This window comes from Cyclopterus lumpus, chromosome 1, assembly GCF_009769545.1.
Source record: "Cyclopterus lumpus isolate fCycLum1 chromosome 1, fCycLum1.pri, whole genome shotgun sequence".
In the NCBI taxonomy this organism is placed as follows: domain Eukaryota; kingdom Metazoa; phylum Chordata; class Actinopteri; order Perciformes; family Cyclopteridae; genus Cyclopterus; species Cyclopterus lumpus.
Window position 1 is genome coordinate 9214963 of NC_046966.1, and position 26165 is coordinate 9241127.

Here is a 26165-nt window from a genome sequence, read left to right on the forward strand (position 1 = left end):
GAGGGTGCAATGACATTAAAATGTATCAAGTTACAAAATAGATGGTAACATCCACTAAACACCACGCTACTGCGTATTCATATCCAGAACCATCATCTGAAATCACTCTTTCAGCAGTAAAGGATGTTAAACTGTACAAAGATCATAATGTCAAAATAGCAACAATCATTGTGAAATAACTTCAAGTCAAACAGGAATGGAAAGGTACCATATAAAGATGTAAATAAATGTTCCATAGATACCAGAATTGTAACACACAGTTAGTTTTGTGTCTGTTAATTACTCATTCCCTTCATCCGCCCTCAGCCACTCCTCTGCCTCCTTAATTACTCATGCCCTACACCTGTGGTTTTCCGCCCCTATATATATACTCCCATTCTTTCCCTTGTCCTCTGCCAGATTGTTGTTAGTCTTCTGTGTGACTTCGCGCTCCAGGCTGTGTTTTTGCTTGTGATTGCTTCTCAGTAAAAGTTCTTTTGTTCACGTGCCTGGACTCCTGCCTATTCTCTCTGTTACCCTTCCATCCGTGTGATAAGAATAATGGGTTGGTAGAGTTATAAGTGCTGAAAGAGATGCTCAGGCGGTCTGTGCCATTGCATCAGGAGTCTCTGATCCATCTCAGGAGGTCTGTGGCGTTACATCAGGAGTCTCTGATCCATCTCAGGAGGTCTGTGGCGTTACATCAGGAGTCTCTGATCCATCTCAGGAGGTCTGTGGCGTTACATCAGGAGTCTCTGATCCATCTCAGGAGGTCTGTGGCGTTACATCAGGAGTCTCTGATCCATCTCAGGAGGTCTGTGGCGTTACATCAGGAGTCTCTGATCCATCTCAGGAGGTCTGTGGCGTTACATTAGGAGTTTCTGATCCATCTCAGGAGGTCTGTGGTGTTGCATCAGGAGGTCACCTTTCAGACCGGCCTTGAAGTTACACTAGAATGACAGCCACGCATGTGTGACCAATAAGATAATTCATATCACAAACAATATGTAAGGTGTAAGGGTGGTGAAATGAGCGTCACTGACCTTGTGTCTGATTTGCCTCAACACTGAATCTAAAGCTGGATGGCGTTTCCCTCCCTAAATGTCTAGTATTAAATACAGGAATAGACATGATAAACAAAATTCTATAAAATAGGAAACAAATACAGAAATTATAAAAATAAAATACAAGTATTAGAGCAAATGTTGATTACGTTTGTGTTAACATGTGAAGTATGTATTGGGTAAATTCCGAACAGTTTTGTTATGCATGCAATTTTAAAAAAATCCTTCAGCAACGCAATTTTAGATTCATTTTCAAATAATTATTCTGTAAAACCCTTTTGAATAATGCATCATATATTTCCTCAAGTTCAACCTTACAAACCTTTTTAGTCTAAAAACATCTTTCATGACGTGAGGATGTCAGGTATCAATGGCACAGCACCACCTAGTGCTCGTATTAAGTGGAGCGAAACACTGACTGTTTTAAAATTATTTTATTATTTTTGGAAGTTTTCTTATTACATAAAAATGAACCAAAACATTTATAAAGCGTGTGTAAAACTAGGTGCAACATATGAGGAGTTTAATCCCAAACAAAATATCCAGTAAGGAAATGATAAATTACAACAAGTAATTTCATGACCCAAACTAAAATACTCCATCTCTGAATCACTTTTGCTTTTAATATATTGACTGATGAAACTGGGTTGATTTCCACAATGGATATCTGGTGTTATGGAATTAGAACTTTCATATATTTAAATGACCTAAAAACAGGAAATTACACAATACAGCCATAAAAAGTAACCACAACCTTGGAACATTTTTAAACCATGTGGCAGGTTATGACAGATACACATTAGCATTGTTTCAATGAGTATAAAGAGTATACATTACAGAAACCTCAGTGTGAACAAAGACTCTTTTAGCAAGAGTGGCAACAAAAATACAAATCCGGATCAGCTTGAGGCCCCTCCCATCTCCACTGAGCTTTCACAATGTTCATCCAAGTCATAACAAAACACTCAACTGTACACAAGAGGATTTGCCTCCCGAAAAGGTCCTGAAGGTTTGTTACTTTTAGAGCGTCTCTGGCACTTTGCATTAGAAATGACAGATAACCAAAAATCAGCTTGAAATTTTAGTTTGCCAGAACAATTTAATACAGTAGGACAAAAGCTGTTGCTCTCTTCAGGACCTCGAGAAAAAATTGAGGATTTTTCAGTGTAAAACAATTACACTTGTTTGTCCTTAAATCCAGCGTGGGCGATACACGGCAATGCAGGAAAATGTGCCAAATGTCTCCCTCACACAGATTTAAAAAAAAAAAAAAACATGATATTATATTTCTCAAATTTGTAGTTTTATCAGCCTGGAATGATGTCAAAGGTAAACAGCAAATATGAGTAATTTAGAGCGATGGCGTTATCAAAACGTTTTTTTCCCCCAATTAAACTTCAACCTTCGGAGATGGTGTGAGAAGCGTAAGACTTGCTGCGTTGTTGATCTTAAACAGAAAGACGAAAAAAAAAGCTGGTGGATTGAGGGAGATATTTCTGTCTTTGGGCCTCGTTGTGAAAGGTTTTGAGCTACGCAGTGCACCGTAGAGGAGGATGAAGAGCTGAGGACTATTAACCATGGGTGGTGTCATCCTCCACAAAGTCTTTAGCCTGCTCCGCTGTGATCACATCAATGTGACTCACCTAAAAAACACACACACACACACACATACAGTTAATAACCAATCAATGCCCCATTTTAGCTGTGACTAAACAGTGTTCATTTATGTTATTAAACTACAAAAAACTCAAGAGCAATTTTTTTCTTTTCACTCAGGCTGCTTAGAAAACAGACCTGAACTACAGGTGGAGAGTGTAAACAGAAAGCCTTGGACTGAAAGAAGAATCGGTACCAAAAGACGAAGAAATGTGGGTGTTTGTCTGTTCAACTTTCATTTAGAGGGAAGACGCTCGTTTCTTTGATAACAAATCAGAACAGAACTGTGGCAAACCCTTTTTTTCTCCTGCTATATATTTTTATTTCATATGTAAAAGACACAACACTAGGAGGACAATATGGCAGAGATTAGAATAGGACTTGCTCTTTTTTTTTATCTGCCATTTTTGGATTTTACAGCTATGACTAAAGCCTTAATATCAGTTTTTTGCATAAAACCGGGGGATTACAAAATGCAATGCACTTTTAAGTCATGGCACTGTTGTGACCAATGCAGAGAAGAATCAAACTTGATCCAAGTGGACAACTGGGCAAATCCTCCCTTTAGCAGAAGACTCACCTTGTTTCTGAATTTGACGCCGTAGAACTTGTCAGCAGACTCCAGCAGCTCGGGCCTGAAGGTGGTGGTGATGAACTGGGCGTGGCCTGCTAGCTCCACGATCATGTCTGAGATGGACGTGCAATACAAAGAGAAAAAAGATTAGGACTTTTCACATTTGCCAACTTCTCTCACAAAGAATGAAAACCACGATATTCTGTTCCGATCATTGGTCTTTTTTGTATTTATCCCAATACAACTCCCCAAAAAACTGTTGCCAGGAATTTCAAATCGACATCCATCTTACACAATGACAAACTGATACTTTTAAGATCATAAGATATATATACTGTAGGCCTGTGGTACAGATTGTATAAAACTGTACAGATTAGGGGTGTAATGGTACACCGAACTCGGTTTCAAGGTTTCATTGCGAGTTTGGTCCAGCGGATGCAAAGCTCATTGTGCGAGAACCTTAGCACATGGTTGCTTACAGCTAAAAGTTTCCAAGCAGAAACTCACGCAGTGGTGAAACGTGGGTCCGCATTACGTGCATCAATTTGACACACACTGCGTCGTCTGTATTGGCTGCATGCAACGAACAGCGACGGTTCTGCATGATATATGAACCATTACAGCCTTTGCACAGATGTTTCTCATTTTCTTGCTACTCATTGACATTAATTCATGGATGACATTCACTCTATTCCACGAGCACTTTTACCTGAGACAGCCTCCTGTGCTGGCATCGAGGGCCTGATCGATCTCGTCAAACAGGTAGAAAGGAGCCGGGTCACACTTTTGAATGGCAAATATCAGGGCCAGAGCCACCAGCGACTTCTGGCCTCCAGAAAGCTGTTGCATCTCTCTCATCTCGCCCTGCTTCCCTGTGAACGACACCTACACACGACAAGGGAGGTTGTCTTTTTAAAACCAAGGCAGGAAAGACCTTCCATATAAACCTGAGGGTTTCTTTATCATTATGATATTCTCTGTTTTTGAGACAGATGATCCAACAGAGAGCAAGTAAGATTCTTTCTGTGCTGTTATGACAAGCTTCGATAATGAGACGCACACATTTAGAGTGAAGAGAATCGGGTATTACTCATGACATGGCGGCATCAGGTGTGTTGACAATACTCAAAATACACAGTCCCATGGTTTCTAGACAAAGACCGCATATACAAGGGTACACGGTAATATAACCGTCATTGCAATTCTTTTCTTACTAAATTACATTCATCAACTGTTGTAAAAGGGAAAGCATTCTCAGTCCAAGGGGATACAATGAAGAACGAAAAAAGACTCTTACCCTGATGCCGACTCCAGTGAACTGGTCCACTGAAGGAACGCTGCTCTGTGAACCGGAGCCCCCGCTCGCTGTCTGCACCTCCCTCACCCTCATCTTGAGACTGGCTGCCTTCAGCATCACCCTTCTTCATCACCAATGTAGCTTTGCCCACCTGGGACCAGCTTCAGGAAAACCTCACTGAAGTTCTTGACACCTGAGGGAAAGAAAACATGGCGGGAAGAAACAAGGTGAATATTAGCCACGTTAGAAAATGTGCATCTAATACGACTCAGAAACAACATACGTTTTCATTTCTAAAAAGGAGAATAAGTGAAATAGTTGCTCTGATTGTCCAAAAAGAGAATAATAACACTGCTAAAATGTTGCCCGTTTGCAGCAAGGATTACATTTGCAATACTGTCCATGCTGTTAGTGTTTGAACAGCTCAAATTGTCAAACAATGACTTCAAATGGATTTAGTCATCGATCTAAAGAACGGCTGAGCTGGTACAACACAAAGTAGTATTTTCCACTAGTAGGGACTCCCCCTGTTATACTATAAGTACTATAAGATGCTGACTGGCAAAACTGACTGACACTAATTCTCTTTTACACAGGTCTGATATTGATCCGTTTAACTCCAGGGACCAGATTTCATTAATAATATTGTATCAAATCTTATATCTGATGCCAGAGTGCCACTGTAGGTCACAGCCAAGGGCATTAAAAAAACATGCATGTCATAGAATTATTCAATAAAGCACCAACAGGTACATCCGCCCTGCTAAGCCAGACGTGTTTTATTAAGCACCAAACACGCGTTAGCTGACGGATGTATAACAGACCTTTGCGCGAGCTACGCAATGTCACCGCATGCACCCACCCACCCGGACACTTGGAACAGTCCGGCGAGCCGCGTACCTGTTTGAATGTGAGCTGGATGGCCTCGTACTTGCGCAGCTCCAGGACGTTCATGAGCTCCATGATGGATTTGTGGCCGCGGTCCAGCTCCTCCTGACGCTTGATCAGCTTCTCCTTCTGCTCAGAGAAGTTGACAAACTGGTCCAGAGCTTTCTTGTTGACATGACTGTACTTCTTCAGTTCTGTGTTGCACTGCTCCAGTTTTCGGAACAACTGTTGGAAAAGAAAGAAAAAGCAAAGATGAAATCCTTATTGACTTCCAGGTAAATCAGTCTGTCGGTATCTTGAGAAGATAATTGTTTTTTGAAGTACAAGAATAAGGAAGTAATTTATCCATATTTGTAAGACTGTTTAAAGTACTTTCAAGGATGCCCCGCATCCTCTATTAATTTGTATATACTTATCATGATTAACTATATAATGCTTTACAGTATGTATTCAGAGGCATTAGTTTAGATAAGAATGCATGCACGCTTGATTTTAACATTACCATCTAAAGTTTTGGAAACTTCTGAAATAATATTTAATTTCTTCATTCAGCATTTTTGCTGTTACAACGGCACTGCCCTTTGATTATTTTCAGAGAATTTATTTTACCACCAAAATATGTAAGCATAATTCTGCCAACAAACCTATGTAACTTCATCTTGAAGTTTCACAAAGCTAGAAAGTTAGCTATATCCCGCTAGCTTCCAAGTGTGCAGTGAGACCACTTGTCGACTTAAACAGGGACATCACTTCAGACCTATTATTCATTTCAGCATTTAAAAATATGTTGCTAGTTTCTATTCAGGTCTGAAGATGACCTGATTAAGAAGAAGCTTAGCCTGGATCAAAAGTGACATGTACCACAGACTCTCAAACTATAAATTCATCCATCTGAATCACTAATGACAGAACACGAGCAAGTGCCATTATCACTTGGCCCTCTCTCCCACTTCTGCAATCAATGGCACCATCTTGCCCCCTGAGCAGTGGCCAGAGCAGTTAACTACGTGGAGTGTTTATGAGAATGTGTGTGGCTATTTTCAGCATTGTCAAGAAGGGGAGCACACAGACACACAGAGACAGACAGACAGTAGCCAAGTCTACTCAAGTCTCCCAGAGGCAGCTGGTTAAAACATAATCTGAGAGAGCACTCAGTGTCTGAGTCACTGGTGAGTGGGTGGGATGTGAGGGCCCTGGGTCTTATTCCTTAGGCGAGCTGGCTTCATTTGTGTGTGTGTGTCTCAGTTTGTGTGTGTGTGTGTGTGTGTGTGTGTGTGTGTGTGTGTGTAAGCTTTATTCAGGTAGTGAAACTGGATGTGCTGTTGTTATGTCTTTGGTGTCACTCTGAAGTCAAACAATTTGGGTCTGACTTTCTACATTTTATTTTTATTATTTTGTATTAACTGCTCAAATGATGTGTTATGCAACAGCTTGTTGTGATTAGTGCTTTATTGTCCCTACACTGTAGTTTAGCAAGAACATATGTCTTATTAGTGATCAAAATAATTATTTACATATATTTTGAAACTAGATTGTTTTGGTGCGAGTTGCCTAGTTTTAGAGATATCAGCCATAGAGATGTTGCCGTCTCTCCACTATTATGAGACTATATGGCTTTCACATTGTGGTGCTCAAAGCACCAAAACATTTGTTTCTTTATTTCTTTCAAGAAATCATGACCCAGTTACTTAAGATAATCCACAGACCCTCTTGTGAGCAGTTTTATGAAGAAACTACGATTGAAAGAAAATAACAATTGTCCCTGTAAAATATCCACTCGAGTTATCCATCTTAAAACTGTTGAAGCCTCACATTAAGTTCAGATGAACTCTGGAATGTATTTTTGCACAGGAGGACTGTGGATTACACTGCTGACATTGGCAGTGCATTAGCAAGGGTTCTCTGAATGGCCGGTACTAACAGGAGGAATGATTACAGCAAGCACATCCTGTTGCAATTTTTGTCTGGGCTATCGTTTTAACATTTAATGAGGTCATTTAAAGATTATATATGCTGTAATATATAAATGAAACTTAAAAACAATGAATCACCATGCATCATCATTAAGCACTGTGAGTCTATGTGTGTACCTGTTTGAGTGTGAGGGTCTGGTACTTCTCAAAGGCCTCCTGAGGCAGCGAGCCGAGCTCTCTGATCTTCTTCATGCACTCTTCTTTCTTCTTGAGCAGCATGCCCTGCCTGTTGGTCATCTTCTCCAGCTCCTTGGTGTCGTGGTTGATGGCGTCATTCTGGTCCTTCTCAATGTTCTTCCAGCGCTCCATGCTCTTGATGTGGTCCTTGATCTCTATCTCTGTCTTGTCAACCAGAGTATCCAGATCTGGGAAAGACATCGGAGGAGACGGTAAGTGATGGGTTTCATTCCAAATGAGTCACAAAACAAACAACAAGCACTCCTTATAGACTTATAGGTTTCATCTTCATTCAGTGGACAAAATTACTCTGTTTGGATTTAAAGCCTTCATCAATAACCGACTAACGTGGATGCTATCCTCAGTCCAAAAGAGAACATTTATTGAAAAGATGTTATCAGTTCTAAAATCAAATTATTTTACCCAACAAAATATTCATCAATTCATATGTTAAGACGTTTGGCCTTGCTAAATGGACATTCCCGCTGCCCTAACACTACTCCGTCACTCAAAAACCTCAAAGCTTCAAATGTAAAAACCCTATCCATAACTTAACTAACTACTTAACTACTGTTATGGAGCACAGAGCAAAGTTCTGGTGAGCTGGCATATGCAGAATGCGATGCAGGGGACAGATCCGTGGAGAAGGTGGCAAACTTGTTTGTTATTTAAGGATTCAAATTAACTCGGCACTCGTGCTGATTAACAGAGCTCAGCAGGCGGACTGCTCCACCAGAAACATCTCCAAATGCACTGTAGGGTGCAGATTCTGGAGACTTAGTTCTGATAGTAAGTGAGTTTAAATTGCCTTAATATCGGAACAGGCCAAATCAAAAGACGGCACACAATGCCTACTTCAGAATAAGCTCATGCTGTTAATGTCTTTAGTTTAATTAATTTAATTTAGGAATTCATGCAAACTAAATCTATTCAGGTCAACTGCCTTCCTTCCACCTCATCTGAGTCATAGCACCGCTAGAACATAATAACAACGGCCAGGCTGTCTCTGGAACAGGATATCAACCACACTGAGTCGATCACATCACAGCAATTTTTCACCATCCGCTGGTGGTACAAACCTATTGAGGACAGCCGACAGTTTATGAATTTAGACTGCTATTTTTGGACTCAACAGATAATAAAATCAGTTAATATTACGGATATTAGTCAATAGCGATATGCTGTGTTTTGTTAGTTGCCTGAAATGATAAGGCTGCTCTTTAGTACAGTGCATACCTTCCGATCGCGACAAAGTCTCCTTGACACGTTTGTTGATGCTCTCCAGCTCAGATGTTGTGGCTGTGAGCACCGTGCCTCCCTCGGTCTCTCGCAGCTCATTTAGCTCCTGTGACAATGCAAAAAGAAAGTCATTCAAATTCAAACACCTCTCTTCTGACTTGTGTGCATGAAAGCATTGAATCCAGGACTCTCAATGTACAACAGCACACAATGTCAGAACATTATATCAACTGAATCCTCCAACAGCTGCAAACTAAAACCTTGAACGTGGTAATGCACATTTATATAATTTACCATACGAATAAAACACAAAGAACAAAACTAGAGCGCAGTTACACACAGATCTGACATTACACAATACAAATGATCCTGTAGAGCCGCACTATGACATGTTTCTGGGGAGAGTAAAGGAACAGTGTACCTGCTCCACTTGGTCAAGACGCTTCCGCAAGTTCTCGTTGAGATACGTTTCCACTCTGGTCATGATGCCCTCCAGCTTAATCCTCTCATTCAACAACTGTCTGTTGTCCTGTGGGTGGGTAGAGGGATCAACACACAAATCACAATCGGTTACTCAAGACGTTAATACATTCTCAACAACTCGACATGTAAAAGTTCCTAACACTTGCTCTGTGTATAAGATGGAATGAATTAGTGATGCCATCAGAGACAAAGAAATGCAAGTAATGGTAGCAGTATTTAGTAATCTAAAAAAGGAATATTTTGAATAATATCTTTCTTTGGCATTTTACATAGACTGCTATACTGTGACAACAATATCCACTTCTGCACTGAATAAAACTGAAAATTGTGAATAAGCAAGTCCTCGGTGAATACTAATCTGTGTGTGCATTCACTACAGTCAAGACAAATGCCTTATTAACTATAACTCCTAACTAAGTGGGATGTCGCGAGCAATAGAATTTGACAACCACCAACACTGCAGAACGAACATGAAAGGCTGTTGCAGGGGCGGAGTTGTTGCGCAACCATAGCAGGGAAGGCTGAGAGATCATTGAGATGAGAGCTAAGTGCAGCTGGCGTTGAAAGAGAAAGAGGGGGCAACACTGGATCACAGGAACAACCCACACATGGATGCTGCCTGCTACTCTCACCTCAGTCAGGTCATTTGAACACTGCACGCTAGCACATCATACGCTAGAAGGAGGCGGAGAGGGAGGAGAAACGAAGAGACGACAAAATGTAGGTAACAGGCGTGTACTGTGTGAACTACATCGACGCAGGTGGAGGTTTGTGAATGCATCAACGAGCTCAGCTCAGAAAGGTTTAAATCCATTAAAATCAAACATTGACTCTATTGTTGCTACGCGATATGACCAAACATGTATATCGCAGTATAGTTGGTGTATATAGCTAGGATCCAAGCTTGGATCTAAGCAATAAAGAACGTTTGAAAGAAATCCACGTCACCGTTTCATCAAAGCTTTTTCACCTCTTCTCACCACAGCACAATGGAATTACATTGCACTTAAACAGTTACATCTTTAAAGAAAGCAAATGCAGACCTCACCTAACGGCAGAAGCCAGTATGTCACCGTAGACAGGGACGTAGTTCATTAGGTGCATCTCCCTCGTCCCTGTGTTTATCACGCTGAAGTCGTTATTGCATGTCGAGGTTGACCGTCACATTGGTGACGTTATGAAACCGGTATACCGCCCACCCCAAGGTGTAAAAGACTGAATGACATCAGACACGGATCATACATCTCTGTCCAATCCTTCTACCCACCTGCTGGAGTTGACGGATCTCGTCGTTGAGGTCATCAACGCGCCTCTGGTCCTCCAGGCTGAGCTGAGAGAGCAGATCTGTACCGAGCTCGGCCTTCAGTGACTCCCTGGTGGACTCCATGGCATGGAGACTGGCCTCCAGACTTTGGAGACTGCGTTGCTAAAGATGAAGAGTCAGACATCAGTGGCTAGCACAGACTCCCAGGGGACAGACAATGCAAACTCTGGGCTTGTATGTACGGTAAATGACGATATTGTGACATCAGTTTTATGATCACCTTGGGCATGAACGTCTTCTCTGACTGCTGCCGCTTCTCCTTCAGCATCTTCATCTCCGACAGAATACTGTCTCTGGATGCCTTAAACTTCCTCTGCTGCGTCTCGATCTGCTGCATCTGGTTCATCAGTTGGTCGATCTCATTGTTGATGCGTGGAGGCAGTGATTAAGGAAGTATAAGCCAATGGTTATTACAGATGAGCATTTTTATTTTCTCTGAGAAGTAACTTAGCAAAGAAGCAGAAGCAACAGAGACCTGTTTTGTAGAGGCCAAAGAAAGCCAACAGGATGGCTAGCTTGTCATTCTTTTTGTGAACTCAATAATGCCTTAATAACAGGATTGTGTCATTATTTATATCAAAGAAGAGGATTAAAGAGGACTTCCCATCACATCATTAATCTAATTTAACAGAGAAGCTTATTGATCCGCCAAAGGCCCAACATAGGCCTTTGAGGTTTAACAGGACTCAATAAACACTTAGGCCAATACATCTGCTGATTGTTTTGTTTTTTTATTGTTAAAAGAGCTGCTGAAAGTCAGAGGACTGTCCTGTCTAAACAGATGGAGGAAATGGATGGTTTAAGGTCATCCAATAATTTCATTTAATGGGAACAAGCCGACATCAGGTCACTAACTGCTCCGAGTGAAATGATTAATGAACCTGCATTAGTCTCTGATGACCACTTCAACTCATGAATACAATATAAACCATGGTCAATGGACTTGTATCGCACTGCTCTAGTCTTTTGACCACTCAAAGCATTTTACCACAACGTGTCACCAGTCGCCCATTCATACACTGCTTGAAGGGTCTACCATGCAAGGTGCCACCATTCATATACCGGAGGCACAGACTATGGGAGCAATTTGGAGTTAATGGTCTTGCCGAGGACACATCGATACGGACTAGCGGGGCCGGGGATCAAACCGCTGATCCTCTGAGTGAAGGACGACCCTGAGGATCTACCACTGAGCCACAGTCGCCCCCAAATCATGTCACATAACCAAGTCAATGAGAGTTGTAGCAGTCTCGTGCCCTTACTGTGTGACCTCAATACTTTCCCTGCAATGTGGTGCTAGTGGCAGAATGAAGATGGCAAACTGTAATAGAAGGGACGGGTGCGGTGCATCGGTGTCATCTTGTGCTTATTAACAGGGGCAGAGATGGAAAACAACAAGGGGCTTTAAATAATTGATCTGCTGTCTGACTCATCGCTGCAGGAGTGAAGGACGAGCGCCATGTCATCGGCTCAGTCATCCGTTTCCCCTGCCCACTCAGACACGTATGTAATCACCAGGTGCATTTATTACGCAGTACTGGCTGCGAGTGAGAAGCTACACAGGTGTGCAAACACACACATTATCATTCCTCAGCGGAAGTGACCATATTCATAAACATACCGTACATGCAAACCCAAATCCTCACTGATCCGCCTGTCTTGCTTTCACAAAGCTGTCCAGAAGTGAGTCATGGCTCTGGCCAGTATGACCTAACAAAATAATCCTTCTTGACCTGCTTAGACCCAGATAACCCAGATATATTTAATCCATAGTCAAAAGACAGGCTCAACCATGTGACAAACTGTAATTGAGTGAAGGCTGAGCGAAGAGAGATAGGCAAGAGTCTCCTATAACAGTGGCATATGAATTAAAATGTTTCTTTACTAACAGAGGATGTCCATCTTAAGACCTATTTTCTATCTCCAACATACTCTTAAGAAAATATTGACTGCATTTCCTCCTCCATTTCTCCAGAATCCCCATGACACACGTGTCTACGGTTTATCACACTTTAGACATCAACAATGTAAAGCTCACACTGCCTGCTGTCCTGAATTTTTTTTTTTTTTACATCATTTCAAATTTCAGAAAAGATTCTAGCCTGAAAACTGAAACACTTTACTGGAACTGATTTCTGTCTAACTGTATCCAATTATTCTGAATATCATAACAATATTTCAGAGTAGATTAAGTCTGTCATTTTCAAATGTAGAAACATTTATTCTGTCCAGAGTACCCAATGGGATGAATATGGACATAACTATATTCACAAAGCATAAAACGAGAAATCTAGGCGTATTCATGGACTCAGATTTACATTAATCCACATTAACACAATTACAAAGTAAGCCTAAAATCACCATAACAATACATCAATTAGGAAAGAACTTGTATCTCAGCAGGACTTGGTAAAACCTGTCTATGCATATATTTTCAGTAGACTCGACTTCTGTAACAGTGTCTTCACAGGCTTCTCTAAAAAATTGATTAAACGTCTGCTTTTGATTTATAACACTGATGCTCAAGTCCAAGAAAGTGGATCACATCACTCGGTTTATAAAAGCACTGAATAGTTATAACTCTGATCTTCTGTTACACTATGAACCATCCAGACCTCAGGTGGACTGGGGCAGGTCTACTTTCTGTCAAAACTAAACATGCAGAAGCAGCGCTCAGGTTTTATGCACCACATATCTGGGACAAACTAACAGAAAACTGCAGGTCAGCTGAAACTTTCCCTTCCGTTTGATTTAGGGCAAACCTTGCACTAATAAGAACATAGCGTACACAGTGTACTTCATGGTACACAGTGTACTTCGTGGAAGTGTACTAACGGAGGTACACGACTTGAGAAACAGCCAATAAAACTCAGAGGGAGGAAAAAATCTGAGTGTGATCACATGGTGAAGCATTTACAGAAACCGCATGAATTTCTTTGAGTAAACTAGTTCCAAACTCAATCTGCCAACTAAAAGAGTTCTTTTCTTAATAATTTCCATTGAAAAGCAGACACATTTCCATTGTAAGCAATACTGCAAGAATGTCTGCAGCACATCTAGACATACAGGCTACGCCTTCTATAAAAGAATACTATTTTCCCAATGGAAGTGATATAAGTTATGTGTTCTGACTTCCCAATGTAGAACACAGGGAACCGACATGTTCCTGTGGGCATCAATGACAAAACATTGTCTTGAGATGTAATTGAAAGGATATGTTCAATGTTCCTGCGCAGGTTCTCATTGAGCTTGGCTTCCAGCTCACCCAGCTCCTCCTCAGCCTTCCTCATGTCTTTCTGCAGCTCCAGACGAGACTTTCTGGTATCGTAGTAGCCTCCTGTCAGAGCTCCCCGGTGGCTCACCTGGTCACCTAGAAGGTCACAACATATAAAAGTGCTTCTACAGTACTGGAGCCACGATGACATGTTTAAAACTATATTAATGAAACATAAAAAAAACTGAGCTACGATGCACAAGATTCAGTGATATAAAAAGGCCAATAAAAGATCCTGATTTAGTGCACCGTCAGATGACATTGCCAAACCCCTTAACAACACAGATTAAATGGGATCATTCAGAGAGGGTGGATAGTAATGACAGGTGGCTTTTTACAGCCTTGCGACAGCTAGATAAACCTTCCAACTAACAACATTTAGATGCAAATGCCTACCAGTGTCTTGTCATAATTTCTTTTTAGGTATGTTTGTACAGATGATTGCCGTCTTTCTTTTGGATGGAAACCACAGACGTCGTTCGTTTTTTTAAACAGAGCTGCCGCCTTCCTTTTAATGTTCTTGTGGTTGCGGTACACACAGTACTGTGCATCACAGGTTCGCTTACCCTCGAGAGTTATACAGTCCATAGTGAAAGCTCTGGCCAGCTGGGTGGAAACTTCCATGCTGCGACAAATCAGAGTCTTCCCAAACACGTGCTTGAAGGCCTTGTCAAAGGGGTTGCTGTAGCGCAGCTTGCTGATCATGGGGATAGCGTCCTTATGGGGCGGAGACAGGTTGGTATGAACACAGTAGTGAATATTACACACACATTATCACAAAACAAGAACTGTCTATCGTAGTGTTCTACACATTCAAGCGCAACTCTGAAAAATGAGGGCGCTTGTTGCGATTGTTACACTTCAAGTATGTAAAGTAAAATATTTTATTTGCTGTCATGGTCTAAATGTACTGCCTACAAATGTAATTTAAGTGTGTCCCTTACGTTGGTCTCTGGGTAGGCCGTGTCCCTGACGTCCAGCTTGGTCAGGGGCAGGAATGTGACTTCTCCAGGCAGGTTCATTTTGTTGAACTCCATCAGTATTTTGGTGCTGACCTCGTCAGTCTCCACAATGTGATAGAACAGTCTGGAGAACATAAGAGTAAAATAGAGACATATGAGTGGATGAGTGTCACTTTAACTATAAATCCAGGCTGCGTCATTGTAAACAACAAATATCTACACATCTGTGGAAACAGAGAAAATAGATACAACATCTGTTCTTGTGAACAGATGTTGTATCTATTTTCATTGTGACATGGTATTCATTGAAAACACCACATGGAGGAAACTAAATGTAAAAAAGGCAGTCCTTACCTGGTACCAGCTGTCACCTCCACACAGGTGTAAAAGGCAGGCTCACACTCAAAGTTATTCATGACGATGCCGTGGTAACCATTGATGACATGCTGGTTGATGCCCTTTCGACGGAAATGCTCAAGGACTTTGTTGATGCTGTCAATGCCGTTGAGAATAGACTGTATGACCACAAGAGATACACAAGGCTTGAGTCTCACTTCAATTGGTAAACTAAAACTTTAGATAGGAATATATATATATATCAAATTTCACAACAAATAATGCAGCATAAAAACATACATCCTAATCATAATGTTCTCATAGTAACGTTTGTTTTTTTATTATTACAAAACCAGCCACGATCTCTTCTCTAAAGTAGGAAATGTTCAGTGAAGAATATGTGAAACTTTGCATGCAGTATTGACAAAAATGGCTTTGTATTTTGTTACTATTGTGCAGCACAATGAATCGGTCTACATTGAAAAACAGTGAAACAGTATGAATATAAAAAAAGGTGAGGAGTCCATCCTGTTCTCTGTTGCCTGCTCTGGAGACAGGATGAGTGAGCTGGGACCAATGAAAGACAAATAATCAAAAAATGTAAAAAAGGCAGGACATTTGTCCATGTAGCTACAAACAGCCTCCTTTCATCTCAGCAGTCATTATTCAGAGGGGATATTTGATTGATGTATCTGCCCAGAAGAAACGACTGGCAGTTACTGGATAAGGCAGCGAGGAGTGAGTCAGATATAAATTTAGCGAGCTGTGATGAGGTGCCAGTAGCGAGGCAGATGAATGATTCCACTTGATATACCTATCCTGACAACTGGCTGACTCACAAAGTGAGTCATTTGCAGCATTCAGGTGGGCTCATATAGGAGGAGAAAAAAGCACTTTTACACTTGGGATTTGATTCATCTTCACTTGCCCATTTCCTTTCTCACAGAACTCCGGCAAGTCTGTGCACGTTTGAAGGTTTGTCCCTCTTGCGTCATCCTGAGGATGAGGCAGGTGTGTGTGTGTGAGTGTATGCATGTTAAGTGATTAGCATGGTTCCATCAGTTTGTCGTCAATTTTAATCCTCTGAAAATGTCTATTTCTGTGCCCCCTCTATCACACACACATTAGGTATTGTGTAGCTGCATTATGCAAGTCAATAACTACGCAGACGTGAACAGCGACACGGACCTTGCCAGTAGCCGCTCGAAGGAGCTGCTGTTTCTTCTCCAGGTCCTCTCGTTTGGCAGCCAGGGCCTGCTGCTCGGCGTTCTCCTCACGCCACAGGTAGCTGGACAGACACACACCGTTTCACTTATGTCACCAGAAAGGCCAAAACGCAACTGCAGCCATAATACTCACTAAGTCAGACAGTGATAACACATTTTTAAAAACACTGCAAAACGAGGACACTGTACTAAAAATGGTTGTCATTTAGAATACATTTTAATGTAAATAATTTGTGAGTAAATAAAAACATTATTTTATTATTTTTTTAAAACTGAATATATATATATATATATATATATATATATATATATATATATATATATATATATACACACACACATACACACACACACACATACATACACACATATATACATATACATACACACACAGTATTTGTCTTCCTAGAAATAAGGTAACGCAGTAACTTTAACAATGCAACTCCTCGTCCGTAAATGCAGACTAACTAGAAATATTAGGTGAATTCTAAGAGTATTCACCCCCTTGATTTTCACATCATTTCAAATTTAGACTTTTTTCAATCCTCATATGAAGTCACTTCATTCATGTTAATGACATTTAAAATCAATTAAAACTAGAACAGTCTCCCTCTTGTTTTCATTAGGGTAATTTTATTAATGTGATCATATTTTTAGATCACACACTTCCAATAGCTTGCAGCTGTTGGTCTGCACGTCATTCTATCAAAGTTGTCATTATGCTGCCTTTTCACCGACTTCACCTCAACAATGAACTGGAGGGCGAATTCAATATCAGACAAACACAAACCTATTCATATAATCCGTTTCATTTAGTTATTGTCCTGAGGGCCTGGTATTTAAATTGAACGGAATTTAATTTAAAAGGCCCTAACCTCTTTTGTAAACATACATTTAAGAAAAACACATTTGCCTCGAGTGTGCATCACAATTAATAGTTGTAAACTGAATGGAAATGCTCAGTGTGTCCTGTTTAAGAAGCAGGGAAGCAGCTGTCGTGACTAAATGTTCACAACTAACCCACAACACAATTCATCCACCCTGGAGGACACATGAAAAGCAGAGCGGCGTCTGGCAGCAGAGACCCGAGGAATCATCCTCACGTTGCATGAATAAACCTCATTGTTTAACCAATCAGTGACGGCCCAGTGACATTCACAGACAATATTCTGCTGTGTAACTGAAGCAGAAACAGCATATTGGTTTAAGGGAAGGGTGAGCAATTCAAATTTAATTTAAAATCCTCGAACAAAATCCTCAAGTTGAAGTATGCGATTTATCAGATGAAATTACTTCAATCAACTTTCTTTGATGTATATTGCCTCCTTTTGTGTGCATCAAGCAAGAGAGCTTTGTTTTTGAAAGGCTAAATGGAGACAGATATGAATTGATGGAGTATTTTGCTAGATATAACTTGTTTTTTCAATACATTTAGATATTTGGACTTAACGCCCTTGAGTGATTGGAATCGCTTTAAATCACACGAGTCGGCCACAATCATAGCCAGCCATCACTGGAAAGAAATTCTACAAATAGTATGATGACGCCAAATACTTTGATAATCAACGCATTAGTTTGAGTACTTTTGTTATTCCAGCTTCTGAAATGTGCATATTTATTAGTTTCTTTACTGCTCTTTAACATCAAACTGAGTATCTTTGAGTTGTGCAAAAAAGAAGAAATGTGAGTCAATCATCTTGGGAAACACTGATTTACAGTGTTCCCCATTTTTTAATCGACCAAACTAATCGATTAATCTAGTCAATCTGATCCACAATGACAATCTGGATTTCAAATCAATGTGAATAAAGCTTTGAACAATATAAATGAAGTGATGCTAAACTCTGAGAAACTACACACAAAAATAAGACAGCATGAGCAAAAGACAAGGCTGAACTTTAAATTGAGTCAAAGATGTCACGTCAAAGACACGATTCTTACTTTCTTTCGCTCTGCAGCTCATCTTTCCTGTTCTTGACTTCATAATACTTTTTGTCCAGCTCCTCAACGCGGGTCTTGACTTCATTTAGGTCTTGATCAAGTTTCTATGGAGACAAATTGAAAGTTGATCAGATAAACTCAGCTGTTGGGAGGTTAGATTAAAGTGCAGAAAGCTGTTAAAGAAATTACACGATAAAATCATCATACAGTAGCATTGAAACAGTCCTGTAAAATAAACCAAGAGACAATGTGACTTAACTTTAGTTAAGCATCAAGATTAAAAACCAGAGCAGAAACATCGTGTAATTTACACCGAATAGGTTATCACTTTGATTTTATCTTTAAACATACAGTGTACTGCTCGAGGTTCTTCTCCTTGCTGGTCTCCGTGTCCTCCAGGTCTTTGTGGATGGCTGCGATCTGCCTCTTTTTATCATTGATGGCCTGGTCCAGAGACTTCAACTCCTTCTTAATCCACTTGTCCCTCTCTTCTTTAGAGGTGAACTGGCTGCCACGGCCCTGCTTGGCATACAGGTCTGTCCTCTCCTGCGTAGCCTGAGCCAGTCTGGAGGGAGGCGTAACCACAGGAGTTCACACATTAACGGGTCATCTTAATATCAATATCAATATTTATATAATAATAATAATAATATATTTTTTAAAATATTTTCTCCTCTATTTTTTTGGAATGTATATATTGAGCATTTTTCATACTTAATATGTTGGTGTTTACTCTGTAGCTGTGCTTGCTATATCCTTAGAGAATCCATAAATGTCTTGTGTGCATCCACCTCTAGGTCTCTCGTTATCCAAATTAATTCAAAATGGGTTGAGTGACTCATCGAGTTATACCTGGCCATCAGCTGCTCAAGGGGCTGTGGCTGAGAATGAGTCATCCCTACCTGGATATGCCTCGCTCCTCTTTCTCCTTCACCATGTTGAATTTGGGTTCAGTCTCCTGCAGCTCTTTTTGCTTCTCCTCGATTTTCTCAAGCAGCTTCTGCCGCTCCTTCAGCAGGCGTTTCTGGAAGAGCAAGAGTGGCCATTTTACAACAAATCTTCAAAATGTAAAACAAAGAAGTGGGCAGGGGGAGAAACAATATACATTTAGAACATTTACACAAGTTCAACATGATCTATCAAAAATAGTTTAACAAATATTATTATAATTTACTCAGCTCAGATCGAATATTCATTTTTAACCATATTTCCTATAAGTAATATAATTATTTAATTCTTCTTCTAGGCAACTAAAGTAGCAAACAGGACAGATCTTTGTGTATTTTATGGTGTCGGATAGATATAAAGTAGGAAAATATATTACTTTGCATAATTAGCATGCATTTAGCTATTGCATACTAAAGTAAATATGTATGAAACAAACGCCACAATGAATGATCATAAATTCACAGGTCCCATCACTAAATCGATGGTGCCTGTAAACGACAATCACAACTGACATATGGGATACTAATGGGGAAACGACATCCTACTCTGGACACATAAAACATTTATAATTATTATAGTAAACATGAAGCAAATGCAGAGAGGGAAATGTTAATCCCCATCATCAAGATTCAAAAGGAATTCCTTATATCTTCCTCCGACACCTTCTGTAGGAATCTTAGCTTTCCCCTGGATCTCCCGAAAAGCAGACCTGCTCAGTGACTCCTGATGTTGACAGTGTGAGTGGTGATGATGGGCTGTCATCCCACCGGCATGAAAACATGTACTTTCCCTCTCGTGTCAACGCCATCGCAAATCAGAAACATCAGCGACTCGTGACGCAGTTCTGCTTCCCTTTTTTTTTTGGCTGATGCTCTGCCAGCCGTAGCCAGGTGGGCTTAATCCAACCAATCGCAAGCATGCTGCCTGGGACTCATCATGGGTCACACACAGACTGAGCCAATAAAGCAGTTATGCATGATTATCATCCTCATACTCACACGTGCACACAAACTGAACACAGGGCCATACGGAGAGGGATTCCTGCCAGCTCTGTACACACAACTTCCCGCCAGGAATGATGTATAGTGGAGCTGATGGCAAAGGGTCTGATACCCAGGCTGGTGCCTCCTCTGTTCCGAGTCTCAATTCAACTATTGAACCAGCAAAAGTTATTCTGAAAGATTTAGGGCTAAAACTGACAACTGCATCCATTAGGCCAAACTGACTTTAAATTCGTATTTTGAAGTAAATTGGCAGTAAATTCCCACGTGATAATTTACGTAAATGTAAGTACAATTAAACAAATGCTGGTTACAGTTTTCACAAACTGTGAGGTGACCCTTTTGGGGAGGTATAGTGGGCGAAAAGAGAAACGGACTACCATCCTTCTCTAACAGTGAAGATGGTGCATGGGAAGGGGTGGGGGAATGTTGCTGGTGCAGTATCACGTGTGCCGTGTGACGCAGATGGGAGGCTTCCGTACCCTCTGTTCGCTGTTGCCTGCCAGCTCGTCCTGCAGGTCCTTGGTCTTCAGCTCGAGCTTGGTCCTCTGCTTGATCTGCTCCTGGCGCTCGGCCGACAGCTGCTCTCTTTCCTCCTTCATGGCAGAGATCTTGGACTTCAGCTCTCGCACAACACGCTCCGTCTCCTACAGAAAACGAGTCAAAATAAAAAAAGAAACAGGCTGTGAGATTTAATTCAAAAGAACCGTAAATGCAACAACTTACTTCCTCTTCTGTGATTTATTGACTATGCATGTATTTACCAAGGCCACGTACTGTCAGGGCAGTTGAATACATTAGTCCTATAAAAACGTTATGTCAAATTAATTATGCATGTATTCATTTAGTCCGACATATAAACAAGGACCACGATGACCTTTATCCCAGATATTAACACTTCTGTTGCAAAGTAAAATTCTTTACCTCGACTTTGTCTCGGGCATCTTGCTGAGCATCACGCAGCTGTCTGGATTTGTCTCCACAGGTCTCCCTCTTGCTTGACAGCTAGAAAATTAAACAGCCAAAGGGTCTTGGTATTGAAGCTGTACCCAGCACACAGTTAAAACAAGGGTCACACATGTTCCTACCCATTAAACCTTCCAATGGCTCTAAACCTGCCAAAAACATTGCAGATAAACTACTCATAACCAAGCTAATATTATTATTCTGTATATGTTATATAATAATGGGCAATGATAATTTCCCCCCCTGGCACCAAAACAGATCATAAAGTCAAACATGTTCAGTCTTCTACTCGCCGTATACACAGTATATCATTTGTTTTTTATAGCACGTTACCTCATCCAGTTTGGCGCGGGTTTCATTCAGCTCCTGGTTGTAGATGGTGTACTCCAGGGCTCTTCTCATCTTGTCCCACTTCTGGTACTGAGCCAGCTCCTCTTTCTCATCCTCCAGGGTATGGAGACGCTCCTCAATGTACTTCAACAGCTCATTGATCTTCTCTCGCTTCCCCTCTGAGGAACACACACATTTTTTTTTTAAACAAGTAAATCACTACTAACCGCACACTTAACTTTCTAGGACTGGAATTGCTCCGATAGCTGTAATTTAAATGGTGAATGCTGCGTCAAGGTACATTTTAGCACAACAATCCTCAATAATTGCAATCTACAAGACGATGATGTTAAGAAGCTTTTACCCGTCTCCTTCATCAGAGAAATACTCTCCTCCTTGCGCTCATACACCCGTGTCCCTGCCACCTCTCTCAGCAGCTTCAGACGTTGGGAGTCGGGGGCTGTGGCCATTTGGTTGATCTGCACAGACATTAAAGTATAATGCGTGAGATGAAACGCATTTAGTCTTGGACGAAATGATGAGATTAGCATTCAAGACAATATTTGCCAGCCACGATAATGCTCCTCACTTGTTCGTGCTGAGAAAACGATATTTATTCATACGACACTGGTTATTGGTTTTAAGCTATATTCAGTTTCTATGCTTCACCGCCTTGTTGTAGCACATTTAAAAAAAGTAACAACATGCTAGCATACGTATGATTTTGTGAAATTGTGGTTCTATGTATCGAATGTATGGACTGTCAGAACACCCTGATAAAGAATAAACCATTTTAATATCATTTTATTTCCAAAAAGCAATAACTAGCTGGAGAATTTCAAATCGCCCAACACTCAACACACTGCTGCTGAAAGCAACGCTAAGATTTTCCTGCCTGACAATTTTTTACATTTTATATACATTTTAGCAGATGTTGATTTCTTATTTAACCCTTTCCTTAAATCGGGCAAAAACATCCAAGACAACTCGTTTTACAGCTCTGTTTGAATATTGCAAAGCATTAAACAACACTGTGAAATTAACGAGTATGTCTTTAACAAGTGTGATGTTGGCACCTAGTCCTTTCTCACCTTTCCCTGCTTGACGATGTAGTAAGGGTTGCTGCGGGAGAAGCCAGCACTCTCCAGAAGATTCATGACGTCATTCTTACTGCAACAATCAGAGACCCCATCAAACAAGTTATTACAATGACTTATTTCCTGTGATGAAATGAATAGCCAATCCACAGCTATACTTACGTAACCATCTTCTTGTCTAAGAAGTACTGGTCCTTCTTTGCGCCAATGACGCGGCGAAGGGAGACTTCCTCCTTGTCGATCTGGAGGGAGAGACAGTTAATCACTGTAGAAGAGGAGAATCATACACAGCAGCAGAATTGGCTGGTTATATCACAGCATTATCAGGCTGAAATCTTTGGATTTCTAGAGCGGTGCAAACATCCGGCCTTCACCATCAGAGTAATAAGCACTGTGTGAACTGTGAGACTACTATCAGTGGTCATCAGCAATTTAGGAAGACAGTACAACATGAACTCAACAATATAATACAGTGATAATTAACCATTTCCGCTGGTAGCCGGGACTAAGGATGTTGAAAATAAAAGATATTGTATAAGTGATGCCAATATCTGGTACTTTTGCCACATCTATTGATGTACATTGTTAAGAGTATTGGTATAAATGTAGGTATTAACCATTCCAACTTTTTTTTTATGTGGTGGCTAATTTGGTTGTTAAAATTAAAGAAATGTATATAATATATTTCTTTAATTTTAACAGCCAAATTAGCCACCACATTAAAAAAAGTTGTAACAGGTTAATACCTTAAATTGGACATGCAACGATATGCACATTTAAGCTTACACCAGCCAATATATCAGTTCACCTCTAGCTGTAGCTTCTACTGGCTCAAACACATAAAACTAACAAGTATTTATCACATACACACAAAAGACTGCATATTTGTTGAGAGGCTTACTGAAAGGTTTCAAGTGTATCAAAAAGTAAAGAATCAATCAGTTCATCGACAATGACATTGTAATAGGATCAATATGAAATGATTGCCATTCCTACCGGCAGCCGGTTGTCAGAGTTGTCAAATATAATCTCCACAAAAGCTGAAATGACACGAGGACCAGTTCCCTCCTACAAGGGAGGAAAGTCATAATTCATTATTTAACAACGTGTAATAATTACCTTGATTGTTAAAATATGTTGCTCTATCTCTAGCAAAACTTTATATTTTAACAAAAAAGAAATTACAGTAATTCTATGATAGCTTTTGTAATCCACCAGTTATTAGGAAGTTACACAACTGTCGCTCAGCGTAAACATGCCCAACAACAGATTTCTACACAACCGCTGTGAAACAGTAGCTAGGATCTGTAATGTGACATTTGCCTGAACTTACATGGAGCAGGGCCAGGCGCTGTTCAGGTCGCAGGTGGCTGAACTCATCACTGAGCACAAACTGGATGGCTAAAGAAGCAGAGTGGAGAAACGGCTTTATACACCCACAATAACTGGCATTGCACAGAATGGAAACATGTTGGGACTGCTGTATGGTAAAATGCATTGAGGGAGACATACCATAGAAAAAGTTACTTTTTCCTGACCCATTTCTTCCAACTGTAACGGGGAAAAAGTAGATAAGTAGACAGGCCACCATCGAGACAGGTATTTGGCACAACAATGTTGCTCTGGCAAAATTATGTTTGTATGGTGCCGTCATTCAAAGTACATACTACATTGTGCAAAGTACGATACTACACAACAACAGGAGGGATTCATCTGGACGAGCACGTACTCACCGATGACATTGTGCTTTGGACTGAACGGGTCGACCACAGTCTGGTCCCTGTAACTTCGGAAGCCCTGGATGATGACCTGCACAAGAACCCAGACACCCGCGTGAGCACAACATCATACTATTTAGGGTCAGGTGAACTTAACGTGAAGTTATCCAAAGTGACGCAAGTAGCAAGCCCAACACTATTTATGAATGCAACAATATTCCTTCTTCGCCCTTTTGATATAAGTTAGACTCGACATTTAAAACGTATTTGCTTTTTTACGTCATCATGAACGGGGCTCGGTTTCCCACCAGGGCCTCGACCGGCCAGCATTCATTCGGGACGTCAAAGGGTGTGCACGTGTGCCAACTAAATGACCCCATACGTCAGACAACCACAATACTATCAAAGTTCATATGTACATGTGATAAAAACCGACTGAACTATGATACTGTGCAACATTACAATAAAAGCGATAAGTCCGCTAACGTTAGCCTCGTAGCGTTAGCTTAGCATCATAAGAAAAGGGGGACGGGCAGATTCCTCCAGACAGGTGGCCTCAACTAGCATGAGCAAACTATCTGGTAAACGTGTACCTGTCTTTGGTTTGATTTCGCAGAGCGCTGCGATCTAATTGACGTTAAAATGTGTGCAAAACCTCGGCATCCCGAACTACCATTCAGTGGGATAACGTGAAGGGACGGCAGCACACACAAGTCTGGGGTCGTTAGCTTACCTGTTTGATGTACATGGCGGTCTAAACAAGGCGGCTCCTCGGATTCACTCGGAGATAAACTCCCTCGCTCCACTGAATTGGAGAAGCCAGGAATTTAATGACCCAAACTTAACAAAATAATAGAATTCGAAGCATTACAAATTGGTGAAACACTGTGTGCCATAAGAGAATAACATGGAAAATGGCGGCGGGGGCGGGATATAATGGACCGTACCATTCTGTAGAAACAGGATTGCAGCAATAACCGTGATGCTAAATAAGATGTGGTAGATACAATAACTATACATCATTAGACAATAGAAAATAAAATATCCCAACAGCACTGCGTCTTCAACCTTTGGTCTCATGGGTTTGTATGTAAATAACATGTTGGACAAGTTTGCCATGTACTTACCTCCCCTTTAGTACAGCTGGTACAGTCTGGCTGCCTGTCTTCTAGGCGCCAAAAAAGTCAATAGTTTAGGAGAAGTGGCTAAATAGGAGAACACGATGGTCAAAAAACAAAGACTGTCACTCTGTTTCAAATAGAAGTAGCGCATGCAATTATTCACCTTTGTCTGGTTTGAATTCTTCCCATGAATATTGTGTTTGGATTGCCCGAGTATACTAGCGATGAACAATATAGTCATCTGTCTGTCTCTGTCGCTGCAGGTGTCACTGTTGCCTCTTCTGCTGCATTTGGGCCTGTCCCGGTTTATTGTTGCGTTTGCAAACATCGTGCTTTCAGAAACATGGATACGCTATCTGGAGTCCTTTGATATAAGCTAGGACACTGGCATACGTATTTCCATTTGAAAAATGTTGTGGAATTTGATATAGATTTGTTTTCTGTTACATTTAAGGATTAGGTGTTCCTTTATGGGTTAGCAGGTTTCTCATGTCCCATGTAATCACTATGTCCTGGATAAGATCTAAACCAGGATGGTTCAGAACAAACAGGATGCTAATGTGCATCCCCCCTAACACACACACACACACA

At 40.8% G+C, this 26165-nt stretch overlaps 1 protein-coding gene across 1 annotated transcript; it reads right to left on the reverse strand.

The window, feature by feature from the left end:
* Window positions 1-1462: 1462 nt before the first annotated feature.
* Window positions 1463-25390, reverse strand: smc3 (structural maintenance of chromosomes 3). Its single transcript, XM_034526175.1, is given in 31 exon segments — window positions 1463-2686; window positions 3280-3406; window positions 4001-4158; window positions 4571-4679; window positions 4681-4718; window positions 4720-4763; window positions 5452-5683; window positions 7549-7796; window positions 8845-8953; window positions 9269-9376; window positions 10598-10756; window positions 10875-11026; window positions 13872-14024; window positions 14495-14645; window positions 14873-15014; window positions 15245-15405; window positions 16415-16514; window positions 18394-18497; window positions 18745-18958; window positions 19296-19417; window positions 20825-20989; window positions 21267-21347; window positions 21642-21817; window positions 22003-22117; window positions 22730-22808; window positions 22898-22977; window positions 23732-23803; window positions 24069-24136; window positions 24248-24286; window positions 24469-24544; window positions 25187-25390. Coding segments are annotated over 31 exon segments (3669 nt in total). The 5' UTR covers window positions 25202-25390; the 3' UTR covers window positions 1463-2614.
* Between the last annotated feature and the right edge of the window lie 775 nt (window positions 25391-26165).